The sequence below is a fragment of the Anomalospiza imberbis genome, chromosome 16, assembly GCF_031753505.1.
Source record: "Anomalospiza imberbis isolate Cuckoo-Finch-1a 21T00152 chromosome 16, ASM3175350v1, whole genome shotgun sequence".
Lineage (NCBI taxonomy): Eukaryota > Metazoa > Chordata > Aves > Passeriformes > Viduidae > Anomalospiza > Anomalospiza imberbis.
This window is the reverse complement of record NC_089696.1, coordinates 9,592,727-9,615,918: the sequence shown is the minus strand read 5'-3', so window position 1 is coordinate 9,615,918 and position 23,192 is coordinate 9,592,727. Positions and strand designations below refer to the sequence as shown.

Below are 23,192 nucleotides of genomic sequence, written 5' to 3'. Positions count from 1 at the left end.
GGGGCAGGTGGCCCTGGGTCCCTCAGAGTATGAACTGACCGTACCTGGGATCAACCGGCAAAAGGCAGCTGTGGTTTTGAGGGATGAAGCTGTTCCAACTTCGCTTTGAAAGTTTCTGGCTAAATCGTCTGCTTGCACAGCATCGTTTTCCTGCAGTGCAACACACCCAGCCCACCCTGACAGAACAGATCAGAAGAGTCCAGTCACTCCCCAGGGCAGAACTGCACATTTGTAACAGCACTGAAGAACACCTTGGATGGACACTGTCACCCACAGCAGGACAGGGACAGCAGGACAAGGCAGGATTCCCCAACCCAGGAGTAATGAATTTGGACATTGGAATTGCAACACTCGTTCCCTTAGATGCTATCTAAAGAGTATTTGGGGCAATTTAATGAACTACTGGAGTCCAGAGCTTCTTTCTGTGGGCTGTGAGCAGCACTGACTGCACACAAATGCTCTCTCAGTGCCCGCAGGGAGGAAGAAGCCCCTTCCCTCCCAAGGAGCTCTGGCTTTCGAGACACAGGTGTAGGGACAGTCCTGGGGGCTATTCTGCTTATTCAACAGGACTAAGCAGGTGTTTGACCCCACTTAATTCAGGCTTTGTAGAAAGATTTTCTTCATTATTGGTCATGTTTTAATTCCTCATCTCAAGTGTAAGAATACTTGGTTAAATAGAGTGAGCAAAGTAGAAAATCATAAGAAAGGAAAAAAATCCCTATTGTTTACATTGCACCTTCTGTTCCCAAACCTCTCAAAGCCATTACAAACTGAAATCCTCAGTGACAGGACTAAAAGATGAGACATGAAATGCAGTCTCTTGTGTGATTTTTAACATGTGGGATTAAATCACCTAAATACCTTTGAAGAAGTTTGTCTTACTACATATTTGCTACCTTAACCTAAATTAATGACATATTAAAAAACATTTTCCCACTACTGGATGAGTACAATATGAAGGTAGCAGAAGATAAATTAATGGATTCACTCCAGAGCATACATAGTTCATTTTCCCAACAGACAAATCTGATTGCACTACATGCCAAAATGCAACAGCACATTCTGAGATGAGAATAACACCAAGTCTAAATTACTGTTGAGAAGTAATTTGAAATTCCAGCATTCCTTGCCCCATACTACAGAATACTATTCCACAAAGATGACTGACAACAAAAAGCTAATAAATTGGCAGGAGAAATCATTAACCATCAGTTTGAGGTAAACCTAAAATGACATGTTAAGCATCCGACCTGGCATAAAATCACCATTAATTATAAAAACTACAAAAAAACCCCCACAACAGACAACTTTTTTAAACTTCAAAAGCAACAGAAGTCAGTTCTTACTTTACTTACCTAAGGTTTCTCTGCTCTCTAACACTTGCAACCCAAGCACTGCATGACATACACCTGCCAGGTCTGTACTACTTAAGATGTCTTTTGTTTTAAAGAGAAGTCATATCCCAACTACCAGAAATTATCCACTTAAACAGTTTTTTAAAACAAGATATGTTAAAATAAATAGCATTTATTTAGTGCTCTTGAAGAAAGGAAAACATCTCAAGCCCGTACAGCCTAATCCTCACAGGCAGTTTTACTCAAAAAATTTGCAAGAAACCACCTGCAACTTTTTAAAGCTGAAAACATTTGGCAACAACTTGCTTAGAGGGTTTGTTTTTAAAGCCATCAGTTTAAAGTGCAGTTTTGACAAGTTCTACTGTAACCCCTTTAGCTGGAAAATGGCAAATGCGAAAGCAATGAGGAATCATGAGGCTCTGACAGGTAAGAACATGAAGGGAACCCAACCAAAAGTGATACATTTTTTGTGCACTGTAATCCCATTAAACAATAATTAAATGCTGTTTAAATAAATGCAAGGTTGTGCTGCTACTGAAAGCTTGATTCTCAACACAAAGAGCAGCTGCTGCAGACAAGCATGGCTATGGTTACAAAAATGAACACAAAAGTTAATGCAAAAGTCATCTCAAAAAAGTTTATTAGCATGATTAAAAACGTGAAAAATGACAGTAAGAGAGAAAGTAACTTATAATGGAAGATTATCCATTTCAACAGTTTTATTCAACAAGGCTTGAACTGAATGGATAACTTTATTGCCAGATTTTGCTTGATTTCTTTCACAACAGTTCACACTGTATCAGTTTCACCATTATAAAGACTATTGCTTTTGTTTGGATATGATCCATATTGCAGATAAGTATAAAAAATATCTCCCATTGCTGCTGGATTGCAGAATGCAATGTTGGTTTAAGAGCTGGTAAAAAAGAAATACTCAGCTGAGGAGTCCATTTAAAAAACAACCTTCCCCCCCCACCCCAATCACACTACAAGAAATACATTATTATTTTGGCCTTTAAATTTCTTACATGGTATTTATTTAGCATGGCAATCCCAAAATTCCCTCCCTTTAAGTAACCATAATTCAAAATCCTCTTTCAGAGGCTGCTTCTTGGGTTAGACTGTGGAGCTTTACTTCACACAGGCTTACACTGGCTTGAGGACAAAGACAGCATCATCCAGCACGTAGTAGTCATTGTACATGTCACCTTCACAGAGGTAGGGCAGTCTGGTGAAAGCCTCGATGGCAAAACCAGCTTTACTGAAAACTTCTGGTAGGCTGTTCACCTGTTCTTCCCAAGTGTGCCCTTTGATTTCCAAAACTTCTGAGGGCTTTTCCCACTTGCCACCTACTGAGAAAACAGAACAGCTTTGTTTCAATTATAAAGAAAACTTTATTGTGTGCTGCATTTTCCTACAGAAAACATAATTACACTAATTATGTTCCATTCCACTCCAAACAGGAGGTTGCCACACCACTTGCAGACCTGTTGCAAGATCAGTTCCAGTTTATCCCTGCTGTTCAAAGCAGCTTCTTTAAGGTTATCTTTTGTTACATTTTTAACTAGAAGTGCCAGGAATGGCTAAAAGGTAACTGCTATTACTTATATTCATTAGAGGCTGGTGTCCAGCAGACAGGCACACAGGTAATTACAGTAATTAAAGTCAGCAAGTTGAAAACTATGATTTGCTGTGAAGCTTTCACCAGCAGATCACCCACAATACAGTGGATGGCTACTTTGTGCTTTCAGTGGCCACCTACCAGCTGATCTGCTAAAGGCTGCTTAGGGTCATATAAAATTAAGATGATTCAGTAGCATGCTGGAAAATGTCTTGTTATTTGTAATATCCTATGAAATAATCTGAAGGGTTATAGGTACAACTCTCAGGAATCCAAAATATAAAGTTCTTCACTCATTTTCCAAGTGATGTCATCCACAACAAACAGAAGCTTTCTGGTGTGGTCTGTACCTTTAACCAGTTTGCTAAATGCAGTAGTAAACACCCTTCTAGACAGGAAGTTCTACATCTTGTGATTAAGACAGTTCCGTGAATCCAAACATTTCCTAAGTTCCTCTTCCTTCAAGAAGATTCATTTCCACAGAGATACAAGACATGGCATCTTTCAACAAATTAAAACATGTGCTAATGCTGGTGTTTGACTGGATCCTGTATGGTGCTGGTAAGACTTAAAAAATTTCTTACATTTTCTCACTTAACAGCAGTTAAACAAGACTGAGAATTTTGTGGTTATGATTTGCAACACAGCTATGTAAGAAAAGCAATGAAAAGTTTTACTGAAAATCAGGTTAATTTCTGCTATCATCATATAACTTCCAAAGTACACAACTGCTAGCAAATGCTTTTTTCTTCAAAAATCTAAAATGCTGCTGTAACCTGTGATTTCTGGGTCAAATCCTGCTGCACTTCCCTGCTTGGAACACTCCAGCAGCAGCCTGGTTTCAGAGCAACTGTGTTTGTTTGGGTGGAGGGCTTGGGAAGTTCAGCAGGCAGCACCTATATGACCTGAGGCCATGGAGTTGTGCTCTGCAAGGACACCAGAGCCTGTGGATAAGGAGGAAAAGAGAAGGGCAACAGCGGCAGGAGCACAAGCTACTGCCTTTCATCACACAGGCTGCAAGTACACCCACAACTTACAATCTTCAGATTGCTGTAGCTGCTGTGGAATGCTCTGATATGGACCTGACATAGAATCAGTTTCACTTTATTCCTGTGGAAGTCACAGTCACTGAATCTGATTGGATTTAGTGAGAAAAATGGTGAAGGAACAATGCTAATTGTTCACCATGGACAGGTTTACAAATTGTGTATCAGCAGTACACAAAGAGATTTCAGTTTATTTATCTTCTAGTTTGTTATTTTCTGGCAAGCAGAAAAGGATGCTATTTAGATACTACCTTTATTCTCACTGCAATAACCTCAATGCTATAGTTTAAATAACTACACTATTTATTTGAATAAAATTAAATATATTAACACAGAATTCACATGGATTTCAATAAGGACATAAAAAAATCTTCCAGACTAGTCATATTAAACCCCACATTTTAGTTCCTTAATTAGAATGCTCTTCTCTGATTAACCTTCTTGTTTTCTCTGCACACATTTTTAAATGTCAGGACTAACAAGCACTATTATTCTTAGAAACCCAGAGTCAATATATGTGATGAAGTGGAGGAATATCTAGGAACTACTGTGAATTCTAATCAATGTTATGAAGTTGCTAAATTATAAATGTCTTGATTTATGACATTTCCACTGCCTACCTTCAGCTTGTCTGGCTTGACTCAGACCAGGAACAGTGGAGGAGAGAGAAAGCCCTGCAGAACTGCTCCACTGAGCAACTGCACTTAGGTCACACAACACCCACCCCCGCTGGCCAGTACCCTCACAAACATGCAGCAGTAAATCTCGGGCTAGAAACTGCACAAAGTATTCTTCTGGTCTTCTCCAGTGCCAAAGGAAACATTCACATTGCTTCAGATCTATCAGTCTTCTCTATTTTGTCAAAAAATAGAAAGCCAAGCACATTACCTTGTAGATAAAGGTGTTAAATGAGCACATGTGCAAGCTGTAGGAATTATCTAAAAACAAAGTTCGCTGAAAACAACCTTAATAATTTCAAGTTTGAAACAGTTGGTTTTGTCCTTTCCTCCTACCCTGAATGAACCAAAAGTAGTTGTTTTTTTCTTTTTAGACTGTTCCTGGCTTTTTAGCTGTCCCTCACATCACCAACTGTTCCTTCCCAACAGGTGTTGCAGGTCACTGCCAAGTCACTGTAACACAGCCCAGGTTTCAGCAAGCTGACTCCTCCATGAACGTGTCCCTAACGTGCACTTTCTCTGCCTCTGGATGCTCCTCATCCCCACCTGAAGTTCTGTGGTTTCGCTTTTTAACTAATACACATCAGACGTTGTGTACTCCTGGATGCACAGATCATCAGAAGTACAAAGTACATTCATCAAACAGTAACATCTTACTTCAGATAAAAAATCTGACTGTAGATGACAGCGCTGTTTATATCTGTGGAATAGCATTTTCAGACTCAGATTCACCCCTTTCTAAACAAACAGGAGATGGAACAGTACTAACAGTAACAGGTCAGTTGATTATTCCTTCTTAATGAAGCATCTTAGAAGAAATAAATTATCTTTTCTATATACTCTGTTTGTTTATGCTTTCAAGAATGACATTTAAGACGGAAATACCAACAAACCCATTAGGAGTAGTATGGCTATATTAAGATGTTATTAGTAAAACCAGAGGGATTCCACAAATAAGCATCTCAACCTTGTTTGCTAATTAGGCTGTCATACGATGAAGAGGACTCTAGAATTCTACAAAAGAAGTTTAACACTTATGATGTCTAACCGCACTCTACATCCTCTTACAGAAAGAATTTTGTGGCTGTCAGAAAGAAGTATCAACAAGAAAATGGGAAGTAGAGAAACCAAAACTTAGTAGAAGTTGCAAGAGAGTGCAGGGCCTCAGACCTGGGGATTCACACTGCCAGCCTGAGAAAAGTGCTCCAAACCTTTGTATCACTTGCCTCTAGTTAAGAAAGTGATGAAACTTCAATAACTACACTTGTTTTACATGCCTAAGACAGAAAAAGAAAAAAAAACCCAGAAACAGTCAGCTGGGTTATTACTTTCTTTATATTCCTTCCTTCCTCTAATTCCATTTCTGAACAGAAGTCTATGAGCTTTATTCAGATATACCTTTACAGGAGCAGAACACTGGATGCCATTCTCTCTCTATCCCTAAAGGAGAGGTTTGTAATCAAAACGAACAGGTCTCTGCTGCCCTTGCAAACGTATGAGCGAACAAAAGGAAAATGATCTCACTAAGGAATTTAGACTGAAAATTACCCAGAAAAATATTGATGGTATATGGTTTTTTAATTCCTCAGAGAAAGGGAACTGACATGCAGAGTCTTAAAAAAAATAAGTTAATCAGAACTGCCCTTTATTCTAACACTTCTTTTTAATAAAGGATCAGGGAAGCAGCTCAGCAAAGGAAAACTCATCTCCATGATCATCACCTCGTCCTTACTGTTCCTGTACAGCTCTGCTGTGTTCACTTCCTTTGTGGTCTACAAGGTAGGCTCAGAGTGATTTTCTGGTTTTGTTCATTTTGTAAATTGGTGCAGTTTTTATAAGGGGAACAAAAACACATTTCTACATTTCATAACTATTATGGTTATGTTTTAAAGAGGAGGTTGGCTGAAGTCCATGTGCTGCACACACACATCTGTGAACTCCTGTGCTGCATGTACCTGGACTCTCAACAGCAACCACATTTTCTTTTTTCAGTAAAGTGTCTAAAATAAAAGGTATTCTGAAGTTAAAATTATCCTGAGAGTATAAATTTCCAGTAAAAGTAAAGTAATATAAATTCACATCAAAATATTTATGAGCTGCAGTAAAGTTACTGCAGACTGACCTCACTTGTCTACTGAATCTCTTCATATATGTACAGAAGAGAGACTTTGGTAAAATTTAAAAGTATCAGAGACTTGGAAGAAGTTTTATGCTTACAGAAATAAACCCATTAAATTGCACAAGGTTAAAAGTTATGTAATTATTGTTTTTTTTTTTAATCTAAAACAAAATTTGTGTTTAGATAAAAACAAACAGAACTGCAACAGGAATCTTTACATGATAATTAGAATCTGACAGGAGAATCAGGACTTCACAGTTCTTACTGGTATGATATGGTAAAATGACTCTTTCCTGTAGTGACTATTGTCTAAGCATAAAGACAGGACTGGCTTTTTCATTTTTTTCTTTAGAAGTGAAGGTACAGAGTGAAGAGTACAGTGGGAAAAAATAAACAAGCCTTCTTCAGGGGAAAAACTGGATCTGTGATGCCACTGGTTTATTTTTGAGAATTAAGTAGTGTTTCAAGCAGGTCCCACTGTGCTCAAAGCAAAAACACTGGCAGTATCTACTACCAGAAGCTGAAAAAGGCTGCACACATGTGAAAACCTCTCTGATTTTTCCAATGGTACATGCTAGTGAAACACTTACGTACAAACTGACACTGCAAAAGGGCAACAATTTTAACTACTCTGCCAACTTCTCATGTTGTATTTTAATTGCTTTTTCATTTATTTTTCTTCCCTCCAGTTAAAACCAAAGCTGCTAAAGAAAAGTGGGAAAGACCAAACAACAGAGAACTGTGTATGTTACCATGTTATTTACTTTGTCTGTGATTCAGAGCTGCTTCTTCTTGTCTTTCTGAAGTATGTTTGGCATCAAATTTGTGATTAGTTGATGATTCCATTAAAGAGACATTCTGAGCTGCTAAGGCTTTACTTTAGATTTGTACAAAATTAGTTTTCAATTTATATTTAACTAATTTTAACAAATCAGGTAATTTATTTTTAACACACTGGATGCATGGTAAAGTTAATCTCTGTAAAAGCCATCTCTAACACACTGTTTCTTTAGGTTTATGTAAATTTTGTTCAAACTTCTGACAATAACAGGTTTTGCTATTAATCAACAACAACCTCCATCACTATGTATCCTTGTATAAAAATCAGAAGCCATGCATTTAAGGAGCCATTAAAGAAGGTGTATATGTTAAGTAATGCAATAATAATGTAATTTAAAACCCTTCTGCTTGCCAAACTGCATGTTTTGAAAATACTATTTAGTAATATTCCCAAAGATATATCCCGGTAAAAAACCCAAATTAGAAAAGTTAGAAAAATATGTTTCCTCCAACTTAAAATGTTGCACTGAACCAAAACATTTTAAATTATTTGCAGAAAATAAATAGCGGCCGAAAAATTTTTCAAGCAATTGCTCAAGAACTTCAAAAGCAGAGATATGCTCAACACTGGCAACAGCCTGTGAGTATCCACCCACCAATACCTAAATTTATGGGGAAAAAGGGAAACCAGAGGGTTTTAGGAGTTTACTGTAGCTATTTCCTTTAAAGTTGATAGAGATGTAAAAAAAAGTATTCTGAATGACAGAATACTGAAGGACATTATAAAGCATTCTAAATGGCCATATGCATACAATTACATATATATATTTATACATGTGTGTGTACATAGACACACATACACACATCCCTTTTTAAATGTATGCTTGTACATTTAAAATTAGAACTGCCATAAATTTGTACTTTGCCAAGAAGAGGTCTGGTTCTGTACTGTTTGGTAAAATGCATGGAGCTATTAAGAGGTTATGTTTAAAAGTATTGCTTTTTCAGCTCTTCTTGCTCCATTAACCCAGCGTAAGGGACAGAAACATAACAAAACTATTATAAAAGCTCTGTAATATATTTAAAAGTATTTCCCTTCCTCCAACACACTGAGCCTAAATTAAATATTCAACATTACTGGTAAAGCCACACAACTTATTTAATCATTCTAAATTTATGCCATTAAGTCTTATATGACAATAATTTTACATGTGCCATGTAAATTATTAAAAAAAAAAAAAAACAAAACCAACTCACACAACTTTAGAAATTACACATATTTGCAAGCAAAGAAAATTGCTTCAAAATCTTGCTTCCAAAATCTTGCTTCTCTTGAGAAACAATGTTAATTCTTTCCTATTCTGAGCACAGAGATAATTCAGAGATGCAAGGCGGAACCAAATGACACACAGACCAAAGTCAAACACTTCTCCTAGATACATTTCACTTCATTTATTTCCATACAGCTCCAATCATTTTCCTCTATAATTACCTCTTTAAAGCCTTCCAGTCCCTGCTGACATGACCTAGTCCTTGGTTTGACCATCAGATATGAAAATATGGGCTATGTTTTACTGCCCTGCGCTCCCTGGAGCTTAGGAAAAGCCAACAGGATAAGAAACATGTTCTGAAGACTGCAGATACCACATGGACAAAAACAACTGGATTAGAGGGGAGAAAGGATTTTACTGAAACACTAAAGGAATGGAGTTTGCCTCAAAAAAGAAATTCTGCCTTTATTTAAAAAAAAATCACCTCAGTAACAAAACACTTCTTCCCCTAGGATGATTTGGAAGATGACACTGTTTATCAGAACAGATGAGCACGTGCAGCACTTCAGATTTGTTCAACAGTTCTCCTGCATGCAAAGGAGCAGGTGAGGAAGTTAAGCTTCTTCACAGACTTCCTTTGCTTTAAAGGAAGAGGAGAAAACCTTGCAGGACTGTGTTCTTTGGGGGTATATTCTAAACAGATCACCAGAACCAAGTGCATTGTACCTTACATCTGTGTTCCATATTCCATTTTCCGTTTCCAAGAACCCTGGGAAGACTTCATCTTTGTAAGATAACTGCTGATGCTTCATGAAAGTTTCCTTTTTTAGTTTAGATTTAATTCTATCTTTTTTTTTTCTCTTTACATAAACTTTTATGTATTCCTGTTACACAAAACAGGACGTGAAAAATGTTTGACTATTGACAGTAACAGAAAATAAACTCATTTCATGGGTGAAACTCTGGATTTTCTCATGTTAATGGGTTAGTTATTGATGTAACATTTACAGTCCAACAGTAAATGAGCCTTAGAACAGCTTAAACAGAGAAAAACCTGTGTATTAGACAAGCAAGCAGAAAAAACTGACAATATAAACATACACACTATCCTGGCAAAGCTCATTTCGGATGGGAGCATCTTCCAAACCTATTTAGGAAAGTAATTGTTATTGTGAAAACATTGCTCCTCCAATACTAAAATTCACCTGCTAGGCTGACAACCCCCATCTCCCAGTCCCACCATTCTAAGTCAGGAATACCTGGAGCACCATGTTTTGCCTTTACAAACCTTTTCGACATGGATACAAGCACAAAAAAGAACTACACTATCCAGTAAAAGGCAGTATACTTTTTTAAAGTGCCTTTTTCAGCAGTTACTAGCAGTTAGCCAATCTGTAAAATCAGCACTTTTACAAGGTACCTGTTGGTACCAGGCATTTTCCCTTCTAAAGAACAGCTGCATCTTTTATCATAATTTAAATAAAACAAGGTTTTGTTTAACAAATGAAGTGGCATTTCTCACTTCTGCAAGATGAGAACTGAAAACTGAGACAAAGCCAGGGTCCATCTTACACACTATTGTGTTTCCAGCTCACTTAATAGTATTTCAGGAGAACAGAATACACACCTTTGCCTTCTCATCCCTGTCAATCCATTACAAGGATATTAACATGTTCAACAAGGAAATTTCACACTCCCAGGCTCCCAGTGTTCACTACTTCTGAAGTATGGCATGACATTTTTATTTTAGAGAAGTACAGTCATGTATTACCCAATAATGACTTTTCCTGTCTGTATTAGAAAATACAAAGGATTCTTATATGACTCTCTGAGACATCTATTAAAAATGAAGTTGTGGTAACACTTGTTCTTAGTGACTGGTCTAATACCTGATGAATCATCAGGCTCTCTTGCCAAATTTAGACACCTGCAGTAACTGCATTCCTGGTTGAAATAAACTGAAATATTGAAATATTCCTGGTTGAAACTGCATGTTGAAATAAAATTGAAAAGCCCCAGAGAGAATTTATGACTGAGCTCCTCTGGACTCTAGGTGTCACTGTCATTCCACAAACAGTGAGCACAGATCTGTATTTTAATTTCTTCTCCACCTTGCTTTGTTCTCTTAGAGCAGTTTTATGTTATTCACAGAAACAGCTTCCACCATTACCATCCCATTATACTGCATGTCATAACCCCTATATCTCATTTTGATTAAAATGATTTCTCCACTTCAATCTATGGATCTATCACTGGATCAAATACCTTACCTGCCCCAACGCTTTTCCATTTGGTCTCCCTCTACAAAATTAAAAACTTTCACTACATGGGTCCAAGCTGGTTTTAATGAGCTGCTACAAGAAGTTATTTGAGCTGTGGAATGTTCTCCTCTTTGAATGTTCCAAGTATAATTTTGTTATATATAAAACATATGTACATATCTATTTTTAAAATGCATCATGTAGAACAGCTGAATGAAAACACTGAAATTCTAAAATGGTTTTTGCATCATGAAGACAGTCTGGCAGAAATTGTCTGTTTCTTTAGCCCACGGTTAAACTGATCTTTAGTGGGAAAGCTGTAACTTTGTGTGTGCTAACCTGCACTGTTAACAGTTTATATGGGTCCATATTCATAATTGTGGCAAATAGTGGCAAAGGATTTCTACAAGGGGAAGCCATATTGTTCCACATTATAGGAACAACAAGTTGTAACCAAATATGCTTGAAATACTTTACAGATGCCTAAGTCAAACACCAAATCTAATTTAAGACACACTACTTTTCAAAACAGTTACAAAATTACAAGCTCAAATACTGTATTATAAGTAATTCTTCACCTGATGGCATTACTTCTTATACTTTTTTTCTCTTTTCCCATCAAAACACCACTAGCATGGTGAAAGAGAAAACCAGATTCAGTTTGATGTATTTGTGATTGCCAGAACATGATTAGTTCTGTATTTTCTGGGCATCCATGCCTTTCCACAGACAAGTCTTAACACTCAAGGAGAAGCAGAACAATGAGTGATGAACATCAGCCTCCTGGAATTCAAACCACCTTCAAGGTGCTTCAACCTCAACCCACAATCACAGGCATGTAAAAAGTGTGTCTTTCTAGTGTCTTTAGAAGTTCAGTCATAAGCACAGATTCATCTGAAAAATCTCTCATATATTTCTTTAAAATCCAAGTAGGGTAAATAATTGAGTTTTGGCACTGAATTTTACTTTTTTTATTCCTGTTACTAGTACACTGTAAATTCATACAATATTAATAGTGGTTGATACTTTGTATTTGTAGGGGTCCATATTTTACTTTGAGACCTCATGTTGAAGGTGAAAGTTATCTTTCTATGGATTTTTAGGTGGGATTCATCTGGAACACTTGAAACAGCTTGACCTGAATGGCTCTATTCAGCATTAGACAGTTCTGGTGGTTTTGCTCAACTAGTCACTAGAGACAGCTGGGATCACCTCTGGGTCAAAGGCCCTAATCAGGGACCAGTTTTCCCAAGTTGCTCCTCCAACACAGCTGAAATATGGTAACTTGCAAAACAGGATGTGTGACTTCAATATTTGAGCTTTTTGTTAGTGTCAACAACGTATTCTGTGGAGTTAACAAAACAGCTTACATCATGTGCCCTATTTACCTATGATTTCATACTTCTGAACATATCCTCTACTAGTTATTAGTAAAAAATCGAATACAAACATGTCTTTTATGAAACATTTAATTTGGAGATATTAGATCCTACGAATGTTTTCTTTACCTGCCTAAACAGCTATTAATCTGTGCACTTACCATTTTCCACATAGGGGTGAAATGGCAGAACCAGTGCTAGGATGACTCTGCCTCTGGTTGGCTCCAGTACACTTCTAATATCTTTTAATACAGTCAGTGGTTGATCACAGCGATCCAGCAAATTCAAACAGCTGATAACATCATACTGAAATCCTGTGTTTTGCCATTCATTTACACCAAGTACCCTGTGAAAGGAAAGAGATACAATCTGTTAAATAAAAACAAGCTGATTTCAGACAGAACTACTGAAGAGAAAAATTCCTCGTGGACGTGTTGATAGTGCAGGTAAGGTCAACCATTTAGAGAAGAGACAGACATGATTCCTTCTGGTCTTTTGGAAAAGAAAACTAAATCAATGATCAGCATGGCTGCATGTCCAGCCCTATGAACCTTTATACTGCCTGATAAACATCAGGTAATAAAGGAGACAAAACCCAACACTGGTAAGAGGGATCATCACATGTGTTTGTTTTTCTGCTTTTGTACAGGCTAACCCTTTCCATAACAATCAAACAATAAAGCAATTGACTGAAAATACTTAATATTCATTAAATTACAAATAGATTGCTTGCTGTAATGCCTGATATAAAGGATGTAGGAATTATTCAGTCAATACCTGTATTTCTTCTTCTGAAGCTGCCATATCATAGTTTCAGACAATTCAGTGGCATAGATTTCTTCAAAGTGAGGACTCATAACTTTAGTGACTTCTCCATCTCCCGCCCCTAAATCAAGAAGTCTGTGGGATTTCCATTCAGGATTTATTTTAAGCAGTCTTTGAAACTGTTCTGGGGAAAACACAAACATTGACCCCCTTCCAAGCAGCCTAAAATGTAAAAACAAGAAATGACCGATTTTGTACAAACTTTAACAGGACAGGCAGTGAAGGAATTTACAATGTGCTTTGGCAGGAACCAGTCATACATAATAGTAGACAAGGTCACTGCTCAGATAAATTTTAAATCCAGTTCAACTTGCCTTGCACTTGTAAGAGATCAAACACAGAGCCACATGCAGTTACAGTGGTTAAGACTCCAGAAGGAATTTGATTAGGTAAGGAAGAGCTCATGGGGTGCAGCTCAAGAAAATGATTGCATTAAAAAAAAAAGAAGGGGAAGAGCAAAAGTAGGAAAGATAAAGAATGAACCTTATTTGTCACATCTGCAGATTTCAATCTCTGCTACCTACCTTAAAAACAAAAGCAATAGGATGAAATAACAGAGGAAATAAAATGGCTGCAGACACAGAAGTATGCACAATGAATGAGGAATAGGATGTGGAACGAGGAGGGAAGACAGGGAACAGATTTAAAGAAAGCATGAGGGTAACGCTGCTGGAGGGGCAAAAGAGATTTTTTAAATTCTATGTTACAATGGCTTTTGCTGCTATCTGCAGATCCTGCATTCAACATGAAAAGCTGTGGAATAGAAAATAGACAACTCATTAAGGAATTGGGTAGAGGTGACAGTTGGATTCCTTATGGATCAAGTCAATGCCATGCCCGCCCATAACTGTTTGAAGACTACACAGTGACATGTTTCAGCTGTCATAGCAGAATTCAATGATGAAACAGTTAGAAGAACAGGCAGAGGAAGAAGAACTGGCCACTAATAGACTGCAGGTAGATAAATACTATTCTTTAAACTCCTGTTGGGTAGCAGGTTAAATTTAAAGACAATCAACAGGAAAAAAAAAAACCAAACAGGAAAAAAGGTAAACAGAGACAAAAAGACTCAAAAAATAAAAAATGTGAAAAGGAGCTGGCCTAGGAAAGACTGACTACTAAAACCCAAAGAAACAAAAAGGACAGAGTATATAAAGTCATAGAGAAGAAACTAACCAGGATATCAAATGTATAAAAATAAACAGACTACATCCAATTTAAGTAGAGCCCCCTTGCAGCACACATGTGTCAGTCCACACTGTATAATTGGCTCATAGCTATTATTCCTAACAGCATTATGAGGTGTTATTCAAAGCCCTGAAGAGCCTTTGAAAAAAAATAGAAGAGAAAGGAAGAAGAGACCAAAGGAACCTTTATATAAAGCTACACATAACTAAGAACACCACAGGGAAGCTCATAAAGTCATCTGAGTAGAAAATAAGGAAAAAGACTATTTTTCTAGCCCCAGTAGACAGCTCCTATTTTGTATCAGACTGTGCAGAAGTATGTAGCAGGTGCAGAGGTGGGGATACTGGAGAAATTGGCTAAATGTACCAAAATGCATTTTTCATAAGGTCAAAGCTGATAATCTGTTAAACGTGTCTGAATGGGGTAAGGTGAGCAGAAAAGAGCCCTGCCTTGTTTGAAAAAAATACTAAAGCACCCATGAACAAACTCCCCTGCAACTGATGCAATAAGAATAGAAGAATGCTGTTTTATCAACTTATGTTTTCCTGCTTTGCTGATGGTTCATAAGTCAAACATACTCCATCAGAAGTTATCTGTTCCAGCACAGCTTACACACAAATTGAGGTGGAATTGCTTTAGAGAATAAGAGAAAGGACAATATTCCACATCTGGTTACCAGGCACAGCACTTGGCCACCTCTGCAGTGTTCAGAAATGTGCCATGATTTGCCATGGACAGGCAAACACACTCCACTAGGAAGAGTTTTAGGTGCAATATTGAACAGTCTGGATACAGCCACCAGGACAATCACAACAGTAACTATATCAAAATGTGGCAGTAGGGAAAGGGCAAGGTGAGGGAGGGGGAGAAAGCTGAGGGAAGAGACACAGAGAACACGCTCTTAGAAGAAAATTAACACAAGCAATTGTTATAAAATGCATTTAGAATCCTCTGACTGCCTTGTATTAATTGCAATTACCCCCTCTGTCCCCCCACTGGAAATGGCGATCACCAGTTAAGAGGGCTGGGAATTATGCACACAGGAGGACATTTCACTTCTGACACAGCACAAAGGGAAACTGCACATTTTGAAAAGCTGGCAGATCAAGGGGTAGGGCTGAGCACTTGAAAACTCTAAATCCAAACTGTATTTAGCTTACCCAAGACCGACTTTTCACTTACCCATTGATAGATGTTCTAGACATAAAAAGGCTAAAAATAGAGGATACAAAAGAGTGATAGAGCTGGATAAACAGCCAGCCTGACTTCTCAATGCTGTTGTTTAAGAAGATCTGTGTTCCTTGGTCAAGGTAACTCTGGACAAAAATGGGCTGAAGGGATTCAGACAACTGTTCAGTATTGCAGACATACCACTAAAAAAGAGATAAAGGTTCATTTAAGAAGTTCAGCAATGTAAACCCAGAAGCAGTCAAAATTAATACATACAAAACCATTACCAATTTCCATTAATATGAAAATTTGCTTTTCTTACATAATTTCCAACAAACCTCAGGGTTAAATTAACTTAGATTTGTAACAAAGTGAGGACTGATTACTTGCTAAGAAATAGTGCTTTTAATTTTTGTCTTAATTATTACCCCGTACTTGGAAGATATCTACAAGGTAAATTCCCTAGAAAGCAAACATAGGTCCTCTATGCAAAAGTTATATTAAAAAAAATTCAATTTCTTTCTAATGAAGAACATCACTATTATTTTTCAGTTGCCTACATTTACATGGAGTTAGAGCCAGTCCTTCTCATAAAATGCCATTGTGTCCATTTTCTACCATTAAGAATTATTCTCTGCAGCCAACACCCTCTCACCTCCCCCTTAAGTCTTGCAATAACATTCCTTAATCGGATTGCATGTGTTCATTGTGCAGATAGGGAGCTTTAAGTATCCTAAAGTGAGATGTAGTGTTTTAGCAGAACCTTGGAAAAAATGCCCATTGAAGGACAGAAACTGGGGTAACTCCCCAAAGATTTCACACTCATGTGCTCAGATCCTGATCCCATCACATTTGTTTGCCTTGTTGGGAGAGGAACATTCACTCGAGGCAGGTTTACACAGCATTCAGCACAGTGGAACTTGCAGTCACCACTGGAATGGGACAGGATTCTTACTGCAGTGCCTGCAGCTTCCCAGCAGCAGTGCCAGCAAGCAGAGGGGAGCACAGGGTGCTCCAGGGTGCTCATCATCTCCTTATGCCAGATTCATGAGCAGGGGCTCCATCAAACACTGGCCCAGGGCAGCAAGGGAAGGCCCCTCAGCTGAGCAGCAAACGTGCCTGCTGAGGTTTGAAAACCTCCTGTACAATGGGCGCATTTCTGGCAGAATCAGGCTCCCAGCTGTACTTTCAAACACACTGGTGGGTGGAACAAGTGAGTGATCCTTTCCTCTGAAACACAGATTCTGAGCCTGGCACTGGGATCCCCAAAACTGCTGACTCACCAGTTTAGGTCTCTTCTCACTGCAGCTCAGCACTTGTTAAATAAATCAGCATAGAACACTGATTCCCAAAAGGAATCCTTAGTGGCTCCTGCAAAACCACTAAAGCAGCACTTTAGTGCACTTTGTCCATTCATTCAGAAGCCAATTCCAAGAGTGTGGCAAAAGCAAATGATCCCTAGGAGCTGAGGAGCAGGCTGGGATGTGCCAGGTTCACTCACAAGGCTGCTGCCTCACGCCACTGAACAGGTTTGGCGTGGCTCAGATGATTTGCCTTTTGCAATGTGTTGGCAGTTTCAACCCAGAAGAAAACCTTTTCAAAGGTTGGGAAAGAGAGGCTTTGTTCCATAAGCAGCATGACTACACCTGAGCTCATACACCTTGGGGTTCTGCACTGAACTCTCACCTGCAGTTCCACTGAAAAACAACAGTACTATAATTCTTGTCTTTAAAACTTCTAAATATTGACATAACCACTGGCAGAAAGATGATGGTGACAACTAACAAACCAAACTAACTAACCAAAAATTAGATGTTATTCACAGATCTCCAATTTCTTCTTCTCAGTATGGTTTAGTGGGTATGGTGCTATTTGGGAAAAGGTTGGACTTGATCTTGGAGCTCTTTTTCAACCTCAATGATTCCATGATTCTATGACCTCTCATGGTTAAGCTTGCCAATAAGGTTATTGACAACTACCTATATAGCACGGCTGAATAACAGAAATTCTAGCACATTATAAGAGGGAAAAAAAAAAAAACAACCCCCAAAAACCCTAATCTAAATTTCAAATTTAAAAAATTGGTGAAAAACAGCTTAATTCCAGAATTACTTCCTCAGAACAGAAACTGCTTTTGTTTTCCTTCATATACAACATATGAAAGGCCACTAGTTATGTGTCAAAGTGTGTGCCAATCTCTTATGTATTTTCAGATTGTTGTGCTAAGACCTTTGTTATAAAATATTATAAACATTGCAGCTCTTGCCTAATATTAGTAAAACGATGAAAAACTTCTTTTAGATAATTTACATAAAACTAGTTAAGTCAGTAAAACCGCAGAGAGTCAAAGTACCAGCAGTCTGAACATGCAACCCTTGCTTACCCCACAAACTCAGCAACCATAAATCTTACTAAATGTACCAAACAATCAATACCTACATTTAAAATCTAGATCCAATAAAATAGAGATGGAGATTATCCACTGCAGACCATCTACCTGTGAATGACACAGGCACCTCCACAACACATTTCCCTGACTTGTCCTTCTACTACAGCTTTTAACAACACAAAAGACTTTCAGATTTTCTTTGTTCACCAGAAGGAAGTTCTTCTGTAAACCTGAATTCTGCTTCTCTTTGTACTTATATCCTGAATGCTCCCAACAGCAGACCACAAGCATTAAATTCCAACAAGATTCTGGATGTCCGTGCCCACCCAGAGCACTAAGAAGGCTGCAGAAACGGATCGGCAGGAAGAATTATGGTCTTCCTTTGTACAGCAGTCCTCAAGTGTTTATACTACATCTTCTTCGTTAGCTCCCTTCTGCATATTTAACCTAGATTAAGCTGCCAGCCTCCTTCTGCACTAAGACTTTTTATTAGCCCTTCTAACTCCTGTCAGATTTTCAGCAGCGTTTCGCCAAAACATAGTGCGGATCTGAACACATTCCAGAGGAAATCTATCACACAACCACTGCATTGCAAGGGCATGGCCTCTAAGTTCTCCACAAGGTACCGACCCATGTGGCCACACTGCCCAAACACAGCACTAACCTTTAATCGCAGTGGGATCACATTGCAACCCCTCATTCCTAGTCTGCCACCTCCTACTGCTCCAAGGCCTCTGTGGGAGTCTCAGTTTCCCACTTTTTTTTGTTTTCCTCTAGATGCACGGGTACTAATTACAAACATCTCTGTGATCACAAACCCACCCCCGTCACCGCCACCTGCAAACTTCCCTGGAGCGCTCTCACATCGCTCACCGGGAGTGTGCATTGAAAAATCCGGGGTGCACACCCAGAACCGGGGTGCCCCTCTGCCGGGAGCGGCTCTGGCCGCGACCCGCCCCGCGGCGGGTGCCGGGACGGCCGCTGCTCCCCCCGCCGGCACCGCCGGGCTCGCCGCCACCCCCCGCGGCGCCCCCCGAGCCCGCAGCCCCGGGAGCGCTCGGCGCCGCGTTCCGCAGGGAGGGAGCACGGCAACTTTCTCACCGCAGGACAGAGCGGTTCCCTCTCTTTGTCTGCGCTGCCCGGCCCGCTGCCCCCTCAGCCCGCACCGGCGTCCCCGCTCCTCCCGCCGATCCCCGCCGGCGGACCCCCGCCCCTGCCCGGCGGAGCTCCCCGGGGGCGGGGGGTCCCTGTGCCGCCCCCGCCGCCCAGCCCGGCACGACGGGCAAGGCAAGGGAGGGGCGGGCAGCGCGGCCGCCGCCGGGGCTGTACCTGGTGGTTCTCCCTGGCGCCCGGGGCTGGCTGGCGGTGGCTGCCCATCATATTCACGTAGAGGGACCTGGATAAAGGGCTCCGCAGGTACCGGGCCGGGCCAGCCCACATCGTCCTCCTGAGCACCCACAGGAGCAGGGTGTAGCAGCCCAGCCAGCACAGCCACAGTCTCATGGGGAAGGGGCGCGATCAGCCCCGCGCGCCGCCGCCGCCCCCCGCTCCATGGCAGCGGCGGCTCCGCTCGGGGCCCGCGCACACGCTCCGGGCGGAACGCGCCGCCGCGGCAGCGGGGCCCGCCCGGACGCCTTCGCTGCGACACGCCGGGGCCTGGCGCGCACACCCGCTCCCTCCCTCTCCCTCGCCAGTGGCCGGGCGGGGCCGCGCTGCGTTCGAACCGGAGCGGGGCCGGGCAGGGTGGGCTGGCGGCGGCTCGGCCGGGCCCCTCGGCCGGGCTCCTCCTTCGTCCCCGCCCCGGGCCGGCGGGCGGGCGGCGGCCGCCTCGGCGGCGCTCGCGCACGTGCCCGGCGCCGCCCTGTCAGCCGCGCGTGCGCAGAGCGGCGCGGGCCGGAGGCGCTGGCCGCCCCCGGCGAGCGGCCCGGGGCTGGCTCCTGCCCGCCGTGGCCTGGCCAGGGGGGCGCTGGCCGCCCCCGGCGAGCGGCCCGGGGCTGGCTCCTGCCCGCCGTGGCCTGGCCAGGGGGGCGCTGGCCGCCCTCAGCGAGCGGCCCGGGGCTGGCTCCTGCCCGCCGTGGCCTGGCCAGGGGGGCGCTGGCCGCCCTCGGCGAGCGGCCCGGGGCTGGCTCCTGCCCGCCGTGGCCTGGCCAGGGGGGCGCTGGCCGCCCTCAGCGAGCGGCCCGGGGCTGGCTCCTGCCCGCCGTGGCCTGGCCAGGGGGGCGCTGGCCGCCCCCGGCGAGCGGCCCGGGGCTGGCTCCTGCCCGCCGTGGCCTGGCCAGGGTGGCGCTGGCCGCCCTCAGCGAGCGGCCCGGGGCTGGCTCCTGCCCGCCGTGGCCTGGCCAGGGGGGCGCTGGCCGCCCCCGGCGAGCGGCCCGGGGCTGGCTCCTGCCCGCCGTGGCCTGGCCAGGGTGGCGCTGGCCGCCCTCAGCGAGCGGCCCGGGGCTGGCTCCTGCCCGCCGTGGCCTGGCCAGGGGGGCGCTGGCTGCCAGAGCCCTCGGCATCCTGGCCTCTACCTGGAACCTCCCCGGATCGAGCTCTGATCACATCCAACCTTGCGTGTCCTGGGAAAGCGGCAAAACCGGAGCAACAGCAGAACATCGCCAGAGGATTTCTGTGTGCAGCTCATTTCCACTGATGTTTAACCCCCTTGAGGAAAGTTTTTGACTTGAGAGCTTTAGAGTTTTCCAGTGACGATTGTTTAGATGGGCTACAATGCCTTTTTGGTCTATTTTTATTTGGCTTGGGATTAAGACTCTCATTTCCATGCCTGTTCTTATTTGTAGACAGACTAGTTTATTTTTTCCCTCCAGGAATAAAACATCTTTGTAATCAAAATCCAAAATAACAAAAGATAAATTTGTTGCTTTTTAAACGGACATCTGCTCACAATATTATAAACCAGTAAATAAAATTAATTCAGGTTAGTTACATGTTCACAGGGAAACGTATCTTGGTTTTATCACATAAAAAATACAGATAATTAACTGCACACCAAATAAGTTAAGAAATTTGCTATCTTTTGTCTTTGCGTTGTTAGCGTACAACCTGGGTGTGTTTTAATGGAATTTTTCAAAATTGCTACCCAGCGTTAGATTTGTCATTAACATTCTGCTGCAGTAGTTGTATTCTCAGCATATTTTTCTCTCGACAAGCCATAAAGAATTCACTACTGATGCATTTTTAGGTAATAATTTTGACGTATAGTCATTTGCACTAAACTGGTGGAGTTGGAACCAACTACTGGACAACCTCAGCAAGGCCTTTGTGCTGTAAGCAAGCTTTGCCACTCAGTCAGTGTGCAGGGAAAGGATTCCCAGAAACAACAGAATCACTTTTTTACTTTCTGCTCCACTGTTTGGAGAGCGTTTTTCCTTTGTCCGGATGGAAAGTTTCTGTAATCAGTTGAATCCCTGGAGTTGAAAGGGTCCCAAGCACACCCAAGGGGTTGAAGCCAGCTGTTGTTGCTGTGTGCTGACCCAAGGAGCCTGGCTTCGGGAGCAGCCTCGGTGGCAGGGCAGGCTGCACAGCCTCGTGTAGTCCACGATGTGAACCCTCCATTTTCCCAATAAAATGTGATGCTTCAGGTTTTAGCTTTTATATTTTTCAGATTCTGTACTGCTTTAGTGTGTAGTTCTGAGCTTATGAGGGGATGCTGAGCTCTCTTCACAGAGCAGGGAGACAAAACAATTCCTTCTCCAGCTGGGGACCAAGGACAAATGATCCAAATCTCAGGCCCAAGAGCACAAACAACGTGGGCTGAAGAGAGAAAAACAAGAAGGATGGGACTGCATGGGCTAAAGCTGTAACTGGACAATGAACTCCAATATGCAAATGGAGCAGAACTTACAAAAGTGGGAGACCCCGTGACTGGTTGTGCATTTTGGGACCATTTTGGTTCACCTGGGGTGTAGCCCTGGCTGGGCTCTTGTGCTGCCCAAGGTGGATCCATTGAGGCCTCCTAATAAATCCCTGCTTTATTCTTTAACTCTGTCTAGTCTCTGTTCTAGGTCAGCCTTCACAAGGCATCAATGCAGTGATAAAACAACTTTCCCTTCTATTATTGAAACATTAGCAAGGAAAGGATTACCAGAAGAGGTCCCTAAGGTAAACACAGATATCTCAAATCCTCTCCCCAAAGGTAAGCCAGGAAGCCCAGCTGTGGGTCTCACCAGACCTTCAGGACAACTCCCCCCAGGCTCAGCTGTATGTTCCTTTAGCAAACCAGCTGGAATTCTTTTGCCTGCATGTACTACTGAGTCTTTTCCCCTCTCAAGCTGGCTTAATTATGCAAGGAAGTGCCTAGAAGTGCTTGTGGAGATGTGGCTTATCTGAAGTGTTCCTTCCCCTTCCTGCTTGTCTTTCCTGACAGCAGCCATGAGGCTGTGGAACTGTATTCACATGTAAACATTCCTACCAGCCATGTCAACACAGTACATTCATGAATTACTGAGCAGTAACAAAACCAGGGCAGCAAGAGACTGGGAAGGTCATTTTGTGCAAGACCAGAACAGAAGTGGGCATGTAAGCTCCACAAAACATCATTTTTCCTCACTTAAAATTAAATATGCTTTGCTGTCATTTATTCAATATTTCCACTCTATCACGGACCATGTATTATATTACTGCTATATTAGACTAACATTCTTTAGTGTCTATTGGGCAACACCCTTTTAAGTCTAGCAGACATTTCTGCTTATTGATTTTCAGTAAATAAACTCATTCAGTGTATTAAGTTCCATATTCTCAGAATTTATAGAGAAACTCTAAGAATGTAATTCAAGCATCACATTTCTCCTCCTCTGAGCTTACCACAGCATTTCATATTTTATCCTATACACACATTTTCAGCCTCTTTATCAGTTATGAGGCTATTTTAGACACTTAAATCATCCAGATTAAATTGAGGCATTTTTCCAGCAGTGGGAGTTCAAGCTCAGATACTGTTGGCTAATAAGGAGAGAAAGCAGGGAAACCAGCTGTTGCAAGACACTGAACTTTTGCCTTTGATCATCCTTTACTTGATTCACAGCCAAAACCCATCATGTAGGTTTAGCAGAAGATAACAAAGTTTAGTGGGTGACAGAGAAATGGAGAATAAGCAATGTCAGTCA

General features: G+C 41.7%; 2 protein-coding genes across 2 annotated transcripts; one reads left to right on the top strand and one right to left on the bottom strand.

Moving 5' to 3' along the window:
* Positions 1-1,978: 1,978 nt before the first annotated feature.
* On the bottom strand, positions 1,979-19,866 carry METTL9 (methyltransferase 9, His-X-His N1(pi)-histidine). The gene is made up of 5 exons (XM_068206961.1): positions 19,411-19,866; positions 15,705-15,895; positions 13,287-13,496; positions 12,671-12,855; positions 1,979-2,707 (listed from the first exon to the last, which is right to left on the bottom strand). Exons 1-5 carry the CDS (start codon positions 19,582-19,584, stop codon positions 2,502-2,504), a joined length of 966 nt encoding a protein of 321 aa, XP_068063062.1. The 5' UTR covers positions 19,585-19,866; the 3' UTR covers positions 1,979-2,501.
* On the top strand, positions 3,342-9,565 carry IGSF6 (immunoglobulin superfamily member 6). The gene is made up of 6 exons (XM_068206962.1): positions 3,342-3,537; positions 5,129-5,476; positions 6,372-6,478; positions 7,508-7,561; positions 8,155-8,238; positions 9,382-9,565. The coding sequence occupies exons 1-6, from the start codon at positions 3,471-3,473 to the stop codon at positions 9,418-9,420; spliced, it is 699 nt and encodes a 232-aa protein (XP_068063063.1). The 5' UTR covers positions 3,342-3,470; the 3' UTR covers positions 9,421-9,565.
* Positions 19,867-23,192: the final 3,326 nt, after the last annotated feature.

What these genes read in the sequence shown, in the direction of transcription:
- IGSF6 (XM_068206962.1), top strand. Translation starts at nt 3,471, where the DNA reads ATGGCATCTTTCAACAAATTAAAACATGTGCTAATGCTGGTGTTTGAC. An exon ending in CTTCCTTTGTGGTCTACAAG is followed by an intron (nt 6,479 to 7,507) that starts GTAGGCTCAGAG and finishes TCTTCCCTCCAG; the next exon opens with TTAAAACCAAAGCTGCTAAA. An exon ending in CTCAACACTGGCAACAGCCT is followed by an intron (nt 8,239 to 9,381) that starts GTGAGTATCCAC and finishes TTCTTCCCCTAG; the next exon opens with GATGATTTGGAAGATGACAC.
- METTL9 (XM_068206961.1), bottom strand. Translation starts at nt 19,584, where the DNA reads ATGAGACTGTGGCTGTGCTGGCTGGGCTGCTACACCCTGCTCCTGTGG. An exon ending in GCGCCAGGGAGAACCACCAG is followed by an intron (nt 15,896 to 19,410) that starts GTACAGCCCCGG and finishes TCTCTTTTTTAG; the next exon opens with TGGTATGTCTGCAATACTGA. An exon ending in CTTCAGAAGAAGAAATACAG is followed by an intron (nt 12,856 to 13,286) that starts GTATTGACTGAA and finishes TTCCTTTCACAG; the next exon opens with GGTACTTGGTGTAAATGAAT.